Source organism: Tachyglossus aculeatus, chromosome 11, assembly GCF_015852505.1.
Source record: "Tachyglossus aculeatus isolate mTacAcu1 chromosome 11, mTacAcu1.pri, whole genome shotgun sequence".
In the NCBI taxonomy this organism is placed as follows: Eukaryota; Metazoa; Chordata; class Mammalia; order Monotremata; family Tachyglossidae; genus Tachyglossus; species Tachyglossus aculeatus.
This window is the reverse complement of record NC_052076.1, coordinates 54,611,343-54,627,904: the sequence shown is the minus strand read 5'-3', so window position 1 is coordinate 54,627,904 and position 16,562 is coordinate 54,611,343. Positions and strand designations below refer to the sequence as shown.

At 42.0% G+C, this 16,562-nt stretch overlaps 1 protein-coding gene across 1 annotated transcript in view; it reads left to right on the top strand.

The window, feature by feature from the left end:
- The window catches only part of HYDIN (HYDIN axonemal central pair apparatus protein), a 317,742-nt gene that overhangs the window by 85,099 nt on the left and 216,081 nt on the right, over positions 1-16,562 (top strand). Inside the window, exon 11 of the mRNA XM_038753650.1 lies at positions 14,028-14,127. Within this exon, the coding sequence (XP_038609578.1) occupies positions 14,028-14,127 (100 nt within the window). The remainder of the gene's footprint in view (positions 1-14,027; positions 14,128-16,562) is intronic.

The following is a 16,562-nucleotide window of genomic DNA, read 5'->3' as shown; positions in this document are numbered from 1 at the left end:
ATCTGTTGCCAACTTGTACTTCCCAAGTGCTTAGTACAGTGCTCTGCACACAATAAGCGCTCAATAAATATGATTGAATGAATAATATGGTTTTGAAGGTGTGAAGAGTGGGCGTCTGTCGGCCATGCGGAAGAAAGGCTTTCAGGCCAGAGGCCGGTCGTGGGCGAGAGGTCAGCGGTGAGGTAGGTGAGACCAAGGTTCAGTGAGTGGATTGTCATTAATGGAGCTAAGTGTACAGGCTGGGTTACAGTAGAAAAGTAGTGAGAGAAGTTGGAGGAGGTGATTGAGTGTGATAAAGTCGACAGTAAGGAGTTTGTATTTAATGAGGAGGTGGACGTCCTTGAGGAGTGGGGAAACAATGATTGGACGGTTTTGTAGAAAAGCGATCCAGGAAGTAGAGTGAAGTATGGACTGTTGTGGGGAGAGACAGAAGTCAGAGAGGTCACTGAGGAGTCCGATGACATAATCAAGGTGGGATAGGATAAGTGTTTGGATTGACGTGGTAGGAGTTTGGATAGAGAGGAAAGGGTGGATTTTAGCAGTGTTATGGAGATTGAACCAACAGGATTTGGTGACAGATTGAATGAGAGAGATGAGTCGAGAATAGCATCAAGGCTATGGACTTGTGAGACAGGGAGGATGATGGTGCTGTCTACAGTGATGGGAATGTCGGGGAAGACAGGGTTTGGGTGGGAAGATAAGGAATTCTTTCGACTTGGCTAAACCTTTTTTAATTGTACCTGTGCAATCCTCATTGCCGCAGAAAACGACCGTGGGAGGAAGGAAGTGCATGAGTGCCTTTTAGGCAGTGGAAAACAGTGGAAAAGCTCCCTGCAGCTTAGCAAATGACTTGATACCTTGCCTTATGCCATTAGAATAAAAGATGTCTCCTGATTCTGTCTAGCCCCTTCAGATGGAGGCAATAAATCTTGGATACCTCCTATTTTAATTTCAAAGACTACCTAAGATGGGGAGATAGAATGGGCATTGGGCTGTATTTTGACTAAAACATTGACACCTGGACCTTTCCCTTGGACACTGCTTCATAGGGTATCAAAAGGACAAAAAATATCGATCTTCGGTTAAAAAATCACTTAGAATTATCACAAATGTAAGTTTGTTGATTTTTTGATGGTAATTGCTGCATCTTACTTGCAACTTGGTATCTTATTTTATTGATTATTTTTATGTAAATATACAATCAATATTTTTATTCTTTTCCTACATTTGAGAGTATACAACTTCTCAGGCTTAGCCAGCTCTATCAATCAATCAAATTTATGGAGCGCTTACTGTGAGTGAAGCACTGTATTAAGCACTTGTGAGAGTACAACAGAATTAGCAGACATGTTTTCTGCCCATAACTGGTTTACAGTCTAGGGGGATGGGGACAGACATTAATATGAATAAAGAAAAATCATGACTTAGAAAGGCATACATAGTTAATGCCAGTAGCTCTTGATTTTGTATTTATTTAGTAGAAATTTGTTTTTTCGTGGCTCACTTTGATTTTCCCGGTGGAAATATTTGATATTTGGTACTCCTCTCTAACCTTTTAAGCACTTGTTATTCCCCCCACCGTCAAACCCACAGCACTTAATGGTGTATATTCATAATTTACCTATATTAATGTCTGTCTCCCATTCTAGACTGTAAACTCCTTGTGGGCAGGGAACGAGTCTACCAACTCTGTTGTATTGTCTTTTCCCAAGTATTTAGGATAGTGCTCTGCACCCAGTAAGTGCTTAATAAATACCACTGATTGACTGGCAGTGTTCCTGCTGAAAGAGTTGGGGAGAATGACCGGGAATACAGTTGAGTTCATTGCATATTCCTGCCCATTATCCATGAGCCTCGAGGTTCTACTTACCGCTGGATCTCAGAAAATCTTCCTGAAATATTTGGCAAAATCTGCAGAATGCTGAAGCTCATTAAATCGTTCACCCAAGTGAGAATCCTCTCACGGCGCTGATGTGACAAGCGAGCTCCTGTGATCTTCACTGTCTGTGTTAGCTATTTTTTGGGATTCCTACTGGGCTGTCCTCCTCACAGAAACACCCTATTCAGTCATAATCCTTTTTAGTTGATGACGTGGCCCCGGCGGGTAGGAACGAGGTAGAATCGAGGCTAAAACCCAAGTCTTCTGATTCCCAAGGCGATGTTCTTTCTGTTAGACCTTAACATCTTCCACCAACCCAACCCTCATCACCCTCAGGACTAAAAGGCCAGCCAACAGGACTCCTTGTGGGCAGGGAGCATATCTGTTATATTGTTCTATTGTACTTTCCCAAGTGTTTAGTACAGTGCTGTGCGCACAGTGAGGGCTCAATAAATAAGACTGACTGACCGACCCGATGGCTTCCCTAGTAGAAGCCCCTGACCATCATTGGTGGTGTTGGCTTCCCTCCAGAATGTCATGTTTGGATGCATCCATGCCCTTACCTGGACCACCTATCAACAGGTGACAATGACGATCGGCTGAGGTTGGGCGGGACAGCCGGGGACTGTTTCCCCCATCAATCAGTCATATTTATTGAGCACTTTTCAATCAATCAATCAATCAATCAATCAATCGTATTTATTGAGCACTTACTGTGTGCAGAGCACTGTAATAAGTGCTTGGGAAGTACAAGTTGGCAACATATAGAGACAGTCCCTACCCAACAGTGGGCTCACAGTCTCAAAGGGGGAGACAGAGAACAAAACCAAACATACTAACAAAATAAAATAAATAGAATAGATATGTACAAGTAAAATAAATAAATAAATAAATAGAGTAATAAATATGTACAAACATATATACAGGTGCTGTGGGGAAGGGAAGGAGGTAAGATGGGGCGGATGGAGAGGGGGACAAGGGGGAGAGGAAGGATGGGGCTCAGTCTGGGAAGGCCTCCTGGAGGAGGTGAGCTCTCAGTAGGGCCTTGAAGGGAGGAAGAGAGCTAGCTTTTCGTGTGCAGAGCACTGTACTAAATGCTTGGGAGAGTACAGTTCACCTTGTAACCCCCCCAGCGCTTAGAACAGTGCTTTGCACATAGTATGTGCTTAATAAATACCATTATTAACAAGTGCTTTGCACATAATAAGCGCTTAATAAATACTATTATTATTATTATTATTATTATTATTATTATTATTATTATTATTATTATTATTATTATTACAGTGTAACAGTGTTGGTAGTCACGTTCCCTGCCCACAACAAGGCAGAGAAGCAGCGTGGCTGTGAGAAGCAGCGTGGCTCAGTGGAAGGAGCACGGGCTTTGGAGTCACAGGTCACAGGTTCAAATGCCAGCTCTGCCAATTGTCAGCTGGGTGACTCTGGAAAAGTCACTTAACTTCTCTGTGCCTCAGTTACCTCATCTGTAAAATGGGGATTAAGACTGTGAGCCCCCCGTGGGGCAACCTGATCACCTTGTAACCTCCCCAGTGCTTAGAGCAGTGCTTTGCACATAGTAAGTGCTTAATAAATGCCATTATTAACACGTTTACAATCTAGAGAGGAATATGAAACAGGGAAGCCAAGAGAGAACATGTCGATGTCATAACGGTAGGCTGTGTCATAATTCCGACCAACAAGTAGTGTATCTTGGCACTTTTATTTTCCTTTCTGAACCATGTCAAATGAGAAGCGTTTCTGCTTGGGAAGGGACCATGAGTAGGACGGGGCAACAGAATAGCAGGTGTTTGGGGAAGGAGGGGAGGTAAGATGTTCGTTTTTGGAAAAATAACAAAAATAACATGTCCTGACTTAGAAAAGCCAATTCTCTATCTACATCTCACATAACAGTGGACATATAAAAGTAGTCATTTAAGAAGCATTAATTCCTTGGCCTGGTTTGCCAAGTTTGGAGACTACGAAATGTTTAAAAGAGGTGTATGTAAAGCATGTGCATCAGAGGTTCCATGTCTAGTGTTAGCATCTTCATTTTTAGAGAAGCAGCGTGGCTCAGTGGAAAGAGCCCAGGTTTTGGAGTCAGAGGTCATGGGTTCAAATCCCAACTCTGCCACTTGTCAGCTGTGTGACTTTGGGCAAGTCACTTAACTTCTTTGGGCCTCAGTTACCTCATCTGTAAAGTGGGGACTCTGAGCCCCCCGTGGGATCACCTAAGCACCTTGTAACCTCCCCAGCGCTTAGAACAGTGCTTTGCACATAGTAAGCGCTTAATAAATGCCATCAGTATTATTATCTTCAATGTCCTCTTTAGTCACACTGGAGAAGCAGCATGGCTCAGTGGAAAGAGCACGTGCTTTGGAGTCGGAGGTCCTGGGTTCAAATTCCGGCTCCGCCAACTGTCAGCTGTGTGACTTTGGGCAAGTCAGTTCAATTCTCTGTGCCTCAGTTCCCTCATCTGTAAAATGGGGATTAAAACTGTGAACCCCCCAGTGGGACAACCTGATTACCTTATAACCTCCCCAGTGCTTAGAACAGTGCTTTGCACATAGAAAGTGCTTAACAAATACCATCATTATTATTATTATTAGTCCTACTTGCTAAGAGGCATTTTCCTTGTAGAAGTTCCTGCTGAGTTAGAACAAGTCTTAAAATTACTAAGGATTGGACATTTCACTTGGTAGAAAAATTGAATTTTTCCTTTTGGCTTGTACCAAGCCCTGTGGAACTATTAAAGACTAATACAGAGAACTTGGCAGGGAAATTAGCTTCTCCCCACCCCCACACATTCACATACATCCCTACACAAATCATTAGGTGAGTAAAAGATTTCTTCTCTGGAGTTGTTGCCCTTCCAACAGTATTGCCCGAGTTCCGTATTAAAATGGGACAAATAGACTTCAACAAAATGAAGTACAGTTCTTTGAAGAATAAATACCAAAAATTAAGGCAGAAACTTCCAAAATCGCTCTCGGTGACATTTCAGTGGCTGCTAAGCAAAAAAACAGGTAACCAAGGGAAATGTAATGCCTCTTTTAGGGAAGGGAAGTGGCGGTGTTCCTGAAAGTGAACGCCTAGGAAGTTTGACCTCTCTCTGTTGGGTTTCATGCTCACATCACTAGGAATAATAGGGGGGGACTTTTCTGAGAAAATTGAGCGAGAAATAAAACATCGTCAGCAAGAGTTTACCTGAGAATGGAGCAGGTCAGATGAATCTGATGGAGTGCTTTGGCAGAGAGGTTCAATCAACTGTGTTTATCGAGTGCTTACTTTATGCAGAGCACTGTACGCAGCATTTCAAGGACAATAGATACCAATTCTCAAGCTCCTTGTGGGCAGGGAATGTGCCTACCCACTCTGTTTTATTGTACTCTCCCAAGGGCTTAGTACGGTGCTCCGTACACAGTAAACACTCATTAAATACCCTTGATCAAGAGGAAGGGCATCTTTCTTCATTGGGACAGCCAACAACATTGCAGAGGTAGCATTCCATATCTTCGCACACTTATTTGTTTTTTGATTTTCCTTTATTCCATTAGTATTCTTTTCCCATTTGCTCATTGACCCCCTTTCCAAGCTTTGTCTGACTTAGGCTTTGTTCTGAAATAACTCAGCATTCTGAGGTCCCAGCAGATTTTAATTTCTATTGCTGTTTTCATCTGCCTGCTTGGGGTCTCTTTTCCTCCGACGAGTTCATGCAACCTTTCTTTTAGGTTTACGTTTCCCTTGTTTTCTCAAAACTTAAAACACATGAATCTAGCCATAAGTCAGTTTTGGTTTTTCACTCCCCAGACCCCCTCTACCATGACTAAATAAATTATTTCCTTTATTATATTAATCCTGGGACCCACCGTGCAAAAGAGAAAACCTAACCATCTGAGCTCCGTAGTCTGGGGGCCCTTCCCACATTTAGCTCATATTAAAGCATTAGAATTAAATTTGTTTCATCAGACTCCCCACTCTATTGTCCAGTGACAACTTCCACAAGCACCAAGATTTTACTCCTTTTTCTGTATCTTCTAATTTGGCTTCTCAGTTTTCGTTTCCTTCTTTTTGTCCCTCAAATGAATCTCTTGATTTTTGAGTGATCTTGTGTTTCTATCCACTTTGACTAATTTTTTCTCCTTACCCATCCTCTCTCCTAAATTTTATTATTTTCCACTTCTCTTCATCATTATATTGCACCTGGCATTTGTGCACGTTCCTCCCATCTGAAAGAATAGCTGATCTTTCCAGCCATTATTATGAATGATATTATCAGTATACCCTTACCACCTCCAAATTGCACTGCCCAGGTAAATAAGAGTGAACTACAGGGACAGTCCTGTCTCATTCCTCTCTCCAATTTAAACCCTAATCCCCATCTCCTAACCAATTTTTGAGGTATTGGTTCTACTTGTCTTGTTTTGTTGTAGATCTCCCCCTTCCAAACTGTGAGCCCATTGTTGGGGAGGGACCGTCTCTATATGTGGCTGATTTGTGCTTTCCAAGAGCTTAGTACAGTGCTCTGCACACAGTAAGCGCTCAATAAATATGGTTGAATGAATGAATGAATGTTCTCATACACTGATTTTTACATCCTCTCGTCTTAAAAGGGATCTGATAAGCTTCTCTGTTTTAATCAGAGAGTCATGGCTCATCCCGTAGAACACCCTCTCCTGATCTTGACGGATTAAGTACAGTACTCACTCTACCCCCTTATTTGTGTACAAAAATGTGTCTTTCAAATTTCTTTTTGCCCGCAGTCCACTTCCTGTTGCCATACAACTCTGCATAGAATGTGATTAAAATAATAATAATGCTGGTATTTGTTAAGCGTTTACTATGTGTCAGACACTGTTCTAAGCGCTGGGGTAGATACAGGGTAATCAGGTTGTCCCACGTGGGGCTCACAGTTTTAATCCCCATTTTACAGACGAGGGAACGGAGGCACAGGGAAGTTAAGCGGCTTGCCCAAAGCCACACAGCCGACAAGTGGCAGAGCGGGATTAGAACCCACAACCTCTGACTCCCAAGCCTGGGCTCTTTCCACTGAGCCACGCTGCTTCTCTGAGGATTTCTTCCTCAACCACCTGCCTTAGCACTAGCTCCCATGTAGGTCATATGTTCTGTGTTTATTTTTTTTTACCCTTCTTTTAGGATACAGTGACAAGTACATGGGTCACCAGCTTTATCATTCTGTCCTCTCTCCGTATTTCAGTGGAAACTCTAATCAAAGGTTTACTGAGCAATTCAGGGTTTTTTTTTTTTAAACTGCCACTTGTTTTGATGCTCCCTTAACCTCCTCTATCTGTTCCTTTGTCACTCTTATTTTCAATACACATGTCTCCTGACAACCTCCATCAGTACTTCTTCTGTTATTTCATTTCTTTCCCTTTTAACCTGCTCATCTTGCCCTGAAGCTCACCCTCTGCTCCCTACTGTATATTCTCAAATGAATAAGGTTAAGTTCATTCATTCATTCATTCAGTCAGTCATATTTATTGAGTGCTTACTGTGTGCAGAGCACTGTACTAAGCACTTGGGAAGTTCATGTTGGCAACGTATAGAGACGGTCCCTACCCAACAACGGGCTTAGGGTCTAGAAGGGTAGACAGACAATAAAACATGTGGATGGGTATCAAGTCTTCAGAATAAATAGAAGTAAAGCTAGATGTACATCATTAATAATAAATATGTACAAGTAAAATAAATAGAGTAATAAATCTAATAAAAAAGTTCTTGTCCCTCTCCAGTCTTCTGCCCTTAGCTTCGAAGCCCCTTCCTTTCTTTTCTTCATTTTTCATACTCTCCTTAGGTTCACTCTCTTCATCGTCCCAAGATTCCTTTTATTTCTAGTGGTTTTCTTCAATTTGCAATCTTTCTTTTTCTGAAATGCCTAGTTTCACCTCTCCCCTTCACCTTTTTCTGAATCTCTCACCAATCTGTGATGTTCTGAAACATCTCCTCACCTCATCAATTCCCACAACTCTTCTATAGTGAGAAGTAACTCATCTACATTTTTACTGCTTTAACATTCAGAGTTCCTTTGACTTTAGAATGCTCTAGGAAACCCATTTCCTTCACTTTTCATTCAATTCACTCAATCGTATTTATTGTTACCATCACCCTCTCCTGCAAATTGGATCTATCACATCCTACTTGGCAGCCTCCCACCAACTCAGTTATATTGTACTCTCCCTAAGGGCTTAGTACATTGCTCTGTACACAGTAAGTGCTTGATAAATACAGTTGATTGATTGTTTAATTCCCTTCTGATATCTATATTTTATTTTTTTGTCCTCCTTTAAAAGTGACATTCATTCTGGGTGTTTTTAAAGAGCAACTTGTTTCTAATTCTGCATCATCATCATCATCATCAATGGCAATTTTGAGCGCTTACTATGTGCAGACCATTGTATTAAGCACTTGGGAGAGTGCAATGTGGCCCAATAGGCAGACACATTCCCTGTCTACAGTGAGCTGGATCCTCTTATTCATCCAACATCTATAGGGTCCCATCTCCCTAAAACCATTTCTCTCCTTCATTCTGAAGTTATGGGGTTTAGCCTGTCTTAAATCTGTTTTCCTTCCCTCCCAATTCTTTGCCCTTTTTTCAGCCCTTCTCTCTAATCAATCAATCAGTGGTCTTTATTGAGCATTTGCCTTGTGCAGAGCACTGTACTAAGCACTTTCATTCATTCAATTGTATTTATTGAGCGCTTACTGTGTGCAGAGCTTGGGAAGTCCAAGTTGGCAACATATAGAGATGGTCCCTACCCAACAACGGGCTCACAGTCTAGAAGGGGGAGACAGACAACAAAACAAAATATATTAACAAAATAAAATAAATAGAATAGTAAATATGTACAAGTAAAATAAATAGAGTAATAAATCTGTACAAACATATATACAGATGCTGTGGGGAGGGGAAGGGGAAGAGGAAGGAAGGGGTTCAGTCTGGGAAGGCCTCCTGGAGGAGGTGAGCACTTGGGAGAGTACAGTACAACAGAATTAGCAATCAGGTGCCCTGTCCATAACGGTCATACAGCCTAGAAGGGGAGACAGACATTAATATGAATAAACAATTTATAATGTATAATTTAAAGATGTGGGCACAAGTGGTGTGGGATTGAGGTGGGGGGAGTATCAAATGTCCAGAGGTCACAGATACAAGTGCATAGACAGTGCAGAAGGGAGACTGAGCTGGGGAATAGTATGTATATATCTGTAATATATTCATTTATTTATTCCTTCATTATTCTATTTATATTGTCCGTCTCCCCCATAGATTGTGAACTCGCTGTGGGCAGGAATATGTCTGTTGTTATATTGTACTCTCCCAAGTGCTTAGTACAGTGCTTTGCACACAGGAAGCACTCAATAAATACGACTGAATGAATGAATGAAAAGAGGGCTTAACTGGGGAAGACCTCTTGGAGGAGATGTGGCCTAAAGAATGCTGTGAAGGAGGAGAGGGTGGTGATGTGGGAAAGGGGTCAGCCATGAGATAGATGAGATTGGGGCGCAGTGATAAACTGGTGCTAGAGGAATGGTGTTTTCAGGCTGGGCTGTAGTAGGAGATTAGTGAGGTGAGATAGGATGGGGAAAACTGGGGAGGAGTTTGTGTTTGACGAGGAGGTAAATGGGCAACCACTGGAGGTTCTTCAGGTGTGGGGAGACATGGACTGAATGTTTTTGTTGATAAATGATCCATGCAGCAGGATGAAGTATAGATTGGAGGGGGGAGAGACAGGAGGCAGGGAGGTCAGTGAGGAGGCAGATGCAGTAGTAGAGGCGGGATAGGGTAAGTGCTTGGATCAGCAGGGTAGCAGTTTGGATGGAGACCAAAGGGAGGAATTTAGCAACATTATGAAGGTAGAACCGATAGTGGTAAAGGTATTGTTTGAGCACCCCACTGAGCATTTCACCAAGCTTTTGGAAAAAATCAACACCGGAGACGTTCTGTGCCCTCAAAAAATTTATGTTCTAACAGACCTAAAAATCTCTGCAAGAAGGATAATCAGAATCAGTTGTTTAGTGGAGTCTACAGATATACTTAAATGTCTAGGAAGGGTATAAATAAATGTGCTATAGGGAATTATTCATAATTCATTTTTCTTCCCTTTCTCTTCTTTATCGTCTCGGCTTCCTCTGTCATCTTTTGGTTACAAAATATCCTAGCGTTTTCTGGTTCGTTTTCCCAATATCTCGTCTGTGGGTTTTCATAATGTGAGACTCAGTCATGGCTAATTTACCCTTTGAAAAGATGAAATCTGTTGATTCAGTATAAAGACAGTAAAAATTTGCCGAGTCTTTACATTGCACCCTTTCCTACTCTTTTCCTACCTACTGTTTGGCACAGAGAACATGATGGCACTCAATGATTTTTTTAAAGCAAAGTCATAGGTCAGAAACTAGTTTTTTTTGGGTTTTTGCATGTTCCCTAGTTTCTTTCTGTGACCTCTGTGTCTAGATGAGCCTTGCGATGTGTTTTTGGCCCATCCTATAATTCTAGTAACATTCCATGGGGGTCTCAATTTACAAACGAGGAATTGAGTTTATTGCGTGGCTATAAACAACTCCCTCCAGGGAGACACAACAAGGACAATCCTGCGCTAGGACTTAAAGTTTGTTTCCAAACTCATTCACCTCCAGTTTCCCAGCTCTTTCCTAGAGAGCAAAGGAGAAGCTTGAGTCGCAGAGAAATGGCAGCCAATGTGTTAAATAAGACTTACCATGTTTGGGGTGACTTTTAGTTATCTATGATGAAAATAATTCCCAGGCTGCAACCCCCAGGTCACTCATTTTCAACCCCAACCCATTAATAATGGTAAAATCACTACAATTATTCTGGTGAGCAGCTAATTCCAGGCCTGCACAGCTGTGGCCAGAGAACATCTGCAGACCCAGAACTATTTACTGTACCTCCCCCTGGCTTTTTATCCTAGACGCCTAGATCTATGAGTCCCATCAAATCTGTCTCCTTTCATCAGTGAATCTGTAACTTATGGCTATTCCTGATCTCAGAAGCAGCGACGGAAGAGCCGGGTGGCAGTCATAACTCTGCTGCAGATGGTTTAGGCTTGGAGTGTCTGATCCCCAAGTCGGCCCAATCCACTCAGCCTGCGCACGGTGACAGTCTTTAGCGAATGCATATTCATCCTCATAACCGTGGCTTTTACTATTTTTCTTCTCTTGCCTACATTTGCTTATGCATATGAGTTTTGTTGAACTGGCTTCCATTATCTCGAGCTGCGTTATGCTTGTCAATCTTTGAATTATGAGCAGTCCACGCTGGCGGCAGGTTTTAGGGTTGTCTGAATTTTTTAATGTGCTCATGACTGAGGGAAAGATAGATCAGTTGGGCATATTTGATGTATAGTCTTCTCCCCATAGGTAGCAGACAGTATTTCAGGGCTTACTTGATGTTCTGTTTTACACTGGTCATAATGAATTCACAGAGAAGCAGCGTGGCTCAGTGGAAAGAGCCTGGGCTTGGGAGCCAGAGGTTGTGGGTTCTAATCCCGGCTCTGCCACATGTCAGCTGTGTGACTTGGGGCAAGTCACTTAACTTCTCTGTGCCTCAGTTCCCTCATCTGTAAAATGGGGATTGAGACTGTGAGCCCCATGTGGGACAACCTTGATTACCTTGTATCCCTTCCCATTGCTTAGAACAGTTCTTGGCACACAGTAAGTGCTTAGCAAATACCAGAATTATTATCTGTATGCAATATATGCGACAGACAGTGTGACTATTTTAGACCCCCCTAGGCACTATTTCACATTTTCTATAGTGAATCAATCACTAAGCAATATGTATTGATCACGCTGTCTTTTGGACTTCTTTTGGTGTCACGTTACTTCATTTGAATTGCCTAAAACATGTTGAATGAAGCTAATTGTTCCAAGATTAGAGGGGTAATTTGGTGGTCCACCTGATTCAAACATTGTACAGAGGCTACAGTAGCCATTAATACAGCCTTCGCCCCCCTGCCATGTTGGGATGTCTCAACCATCAGACTTGCTCCACCGTCGTCCATTCCCCCAGCCAGATGTGGCTGCCTATTTCACAGCAGTTGCCTCCATCCCCCTAGCCCCATCGTGTCAACATTTCCAATGCTAGGAGTGTGCATTCATTTCCTCATTTTGAAATCGTGACATTTTTGTTGCCTGCGTAGCCTGCTTGATTGGGCAGATTGCATTCATAAATAAAACCAAGCGACTCCTGGGTTAGTGCTCCTTCCTCCTGTTCTGATGTTTACATTTAAAGCTCTTTTGTTCTCTTTTTCTATAATGCTCGAATAACAACGACTTTCAAGCAGCCTGGTGTGTGTGTGTTGGGCGGGGGGGGGGGGGGGGACTATGCATTGGGGACTGCTTAAAACCAGAGCCAAATTATTCATCCTGCATTTTTCAGTTTTCCATTTGGTTGCCAGGCATGTATTATGGATTTCTGCAGGCGTCCATCACTTATCAAGGGTGTTCTGGGGCTACAAAACAAGGTCCCAGAATTATCTTCTGGTCTGAGCCTTTCTGGAAGATATTCATCAACAATATGGAAGTGCCTACCAGCTGGGTGGGGGGAATTCATAAGAAGTGTAAGGTACACTCCCAAACCTCAGATAGTTTATGATTTAATGGAGAAGGCAAGGAAATACAAAATCGGTAAAAATCCTAAAAGTTTTAATAAGATAGATGGAGGACTAATTGGAGAATGCCTCCTAGGGTTGGGAAAACCAAGATGGCTGGGTCTTTCAGACAGGACAACAAAGCCATGTTCAATCAATCGATACTATTTATTGAGCTCTCACTATATGCAGAGCACTGTACTAAATGGTTGGGGGAGTGCAGTATAACAGAGTCGATAGACATGTTCTTTGCCCACAGTGAGCAGTCTACAGGCAATGGATCAGAAGAGGGAGAGTCAAAAGTGAGAAATGACGAGGCATATGGGATTGTGCCCCCCATCTTATCTCCTTCCCTTCCCCACATCACCTGTATATATGTATATATGTTTGTACATATTTATTACTCTATTTATTTATTTATTTATTTATTTTACTTGTACATATCTATTCTATTTATTTTATTTTGTTAGTATGTTTGGTTTCGTTCTCTGTCTCCCCCTTTTAGACTGTGAGCCCACTGTTGGATAGGGACTGTCTCTATATGTTGCCAATTTGTACTTCCCAAGCGCTTTATTGAGCGTATTTATTGCGCTCAATAAATATGATTGATGATGATGATGATGATTGTGGGAGAAAGAACAAAGAAAAGCTCATTCCATGGGCAAATCTCTGAACAGCCGATGAGTAGTGTTTGGGGCAGGGTGACTCTTTATAAACTTCTTCCCACCATTTTACATCTGCAGGTGTTTGCTCTCTTGTACCTCAATCAATCAGTGCTTTCGTTGAGTGCCTACCAAATGCAAAGCACAGTGTAACAGAAACAAATCACATTCTCTGTCCCCGAGGAGCTTACATTCTAATGGCAAAGATAGATAAAAATTGTTTACTGCTAGTGGGAAATGGAGGAAGAACAAGAATAAAATAGGTAGCAGTGCAGTAATGTCAGGATGAAATGCCAAAATAAATCAGAACTATCGAATGTGCAGCTGAACGTACATTCACAGCAGTTCTGAGGGTGGATTTAATTTTTATGGTGAATTTACTGGGGGTTTATTGTGTAACCCCTCTCATCCACAGTGCAGAAGAGATTACTGGTCCAACGTTGGCCTTTTTAGGTCCTGAAAATGAAAGAGATCAGTAGCAGTCAATCTATTGTATTTATTGAGCGTGCACTAAGCGTGGAGCTTAGTATAAGAGCTTTTAACAGAGATACTGGGTGATGCTCCTTTTTCTTGAAGTAATCATTAGAAAAAGACAGACTATTCAGAGTTGCTTTATTTTTTGTCTTCAATGCAGAATTTTAAGATAAATTTCTTGTTTCTGTCTTCCCAGGTCACGTATATTAATATTGGAAAACACATTAAGGGCTTTCCGATATAACAGGTTTTATGGAAAAAGCTATTCAAATTTGGTTTTCCCTTTTAATTACTGCCATGTCTAATTCGTAAAAAGGACAATAAAATATTGAGAAAACTTTAAAGTGGACTTTTAATCAAATCTTTTAAAAAATATTGTTCTTTCAGGAAGGAGATGTTTGGCCCAATTCCACAGCTGAAATCAATGTGATCTTCAATCCTCGAGAAGCCAAGATTTATCAACGGACGGTTTACTGTAACATTTCAGGTACAGAACTTCTCCACCCAGGATGTAAACTCTATAGGGTCAATCTGTCATTCAATCAGTTGTTCAGGCCATGTTTCCCCACTCTTCAAGAAACTTCAGTGGTTGCCCATCCACCTCTGCATCAATCAAAAACTCAACATCGACTTTAGAACAGTCCATCTCCTTGCCCCCTCCTACCTCAACTCTCTACTCTCCTTCTACAACCCAGCCCGCACAGTTTGCTCCTTTAGCGCTGATCTTCTCACTGTAACTCAATCTCGTTTATCTCACTGCCGACCCCTCGCCCATGTCCTCCCTCTGGCCTGGAATGCCCTCCCTCCTCAAATCTGACAGACAATTACTCACCCCCTCCTTTAAAGCCTTATTGAAAGCACGGCTCCTCTAAGAGGCCTTCCCTGATTAAGCTTCCCTTTCCTCTTCTCCCTTTCCCTTCTGCGTCGCCCTGACTTGCTCCCTGTATTCATCCCCCCTCCCAGCCCCACAGCACGTACGTACATATATGTCATTCATTTATTTATTTTGTCTGTCTCTCCCTCTAGTCTGTAAGCTTGTTATGGACAGGGAATGTGTCCGTTTCTTGTTGTATTGTCCTCTCCCAAGCACTTAGTACAGTGCTCTGCACACAGTAAGCGCTCAATAAATATGAATGAATGAATCAATCAATCAGTGGTATTTATTGAGTGCTTACTGTCAGCAAAGCACTGTACTAAGCATGTGGGAAAGTACACTATAAAAGAGTTGGTAGACACTTTTCCTGCCCACAACAAACCTACAGTCTTATAATACAACAGAGGTGATTATCACAGTCCTTTCCCACAGGAAACTTATGGTCTACAAGAGGGTGCTAAATGTAGTGCAAAGAAACAAATTAGAAATATGGAAAGATATAGGAGAAAAGGAGCAGAAATGGGTAGCTTTCCTGCCCAGCCTGGATTCTCAGAGTTACCAGATAACTCTGCTTAGGACAGATTTCCAGTGCTGTTCAGATTTTTGGTTCAAATCTGAAATCACGGGTTCAAATCTGAAATCACACACATAAGGGTTATACAGCAGTTATGTTATCAATCATTCCAGTTGCAGAGATCACATTGCAACCTGGATAAGCTAATTCATATAATTTTCTGACTGCTTAATATGTTCATTTGATTTTGGTACTATTGAGTTGAAGGATACAACTGTCAGGGAAGTCCTTTATTTGCACTGAAATTGTAAAGTATTCGCTTGATAAATTCCATGTAATTACTTAAGATTAAAATGCACAAGTTATCTCCATTTCTGCCAGCTGCAAGAGTCAATAACAGTCCTGTAATATTGGGTTAAAGAAGGGAATAAAAGCTGTTCCCGCTGAAGCAACTGAGGAACTAAGGAATTCCTTGCTATATACCTCCCCCTCCCTAATACAGCCTATGTTTTGGGGTCACTGTGGAAGTTTCATGCCGCCCCAGTAGGGTGTCTCTTTGGAGCCATCATCCAGGAAAAAACAAAGAGAGAAGGAAATTCATAAATTCAAAAGGTCCCTTTCACCTCCTTTCAATCTGTGTCTAGTTTGTTCTTTATAATTTCTTACAATGCTTAGCTCAGTGCTGTGTAACTGGAGGATACTCAGTAAATATTGTTGACCTACTGGCTCTGGCTCTTCACATTTTTGGAAGAAATTTTCTTTGAGAAGATTCCTTGGGGTTTTTTTGTTTTTCTTTATGTTTTTTTTACCTGAAATCAAACAGGGAAAACCAACCATATATGTTGCCGACTTGTACTTCCCAAGCAGTTAATACGGTGCTCTGCACACAGTAAGTGCTCAATAAATACGATTGAATGAATGAATGAACCATAGGGTGCCAATCTAACGTTAATGGGATTGACAACTTGCAGATAGCATTAATGGTTTTGGATCCATGTGTCATTAGACCTTCCCAGAGGAGCTAATGACTCTCGGTGGGAAAAGATTTGGGGGGCAAAGCAGTCTGCCATCTCCCCCCACCCCTTGATTCAGGATGGGGACTGGCTGGAAAGAAAGCTGCAAAATGTTGGCTCCTTTTCAGGCTTTTTCTCCCTCAGGTTGTCCCAGCAGGCCCAGATTGTGTGCACTCCTTGGAGCTGAACTGGATCGCCCCGGCACCTAACCGTGGCTGGGTTCATTCTTGGCCCTGGTCTGGGAATTATTTCTCTCTTGCTCCTTTTCACGGTAAAGGCGAGCAATAAATGCAATTTTGCACCTGGCATACGGTGACACGGGGTGGAGGCTTGAAGATACAGCCCATGTTCCATAGCTGCTCGTGGCATGATTCGCTAGGCTGAGCACATTTATCTATTTTCTACACATTGCTGGGCAGCTGCTAAGATTAGCCATGTTAGAGTGTAGAAGACGAATTCTCAACTGCAGGCATTTTATGAACTTGTGTGCTGCAGTTTAAGGGCAGGTCCCTATTTACACC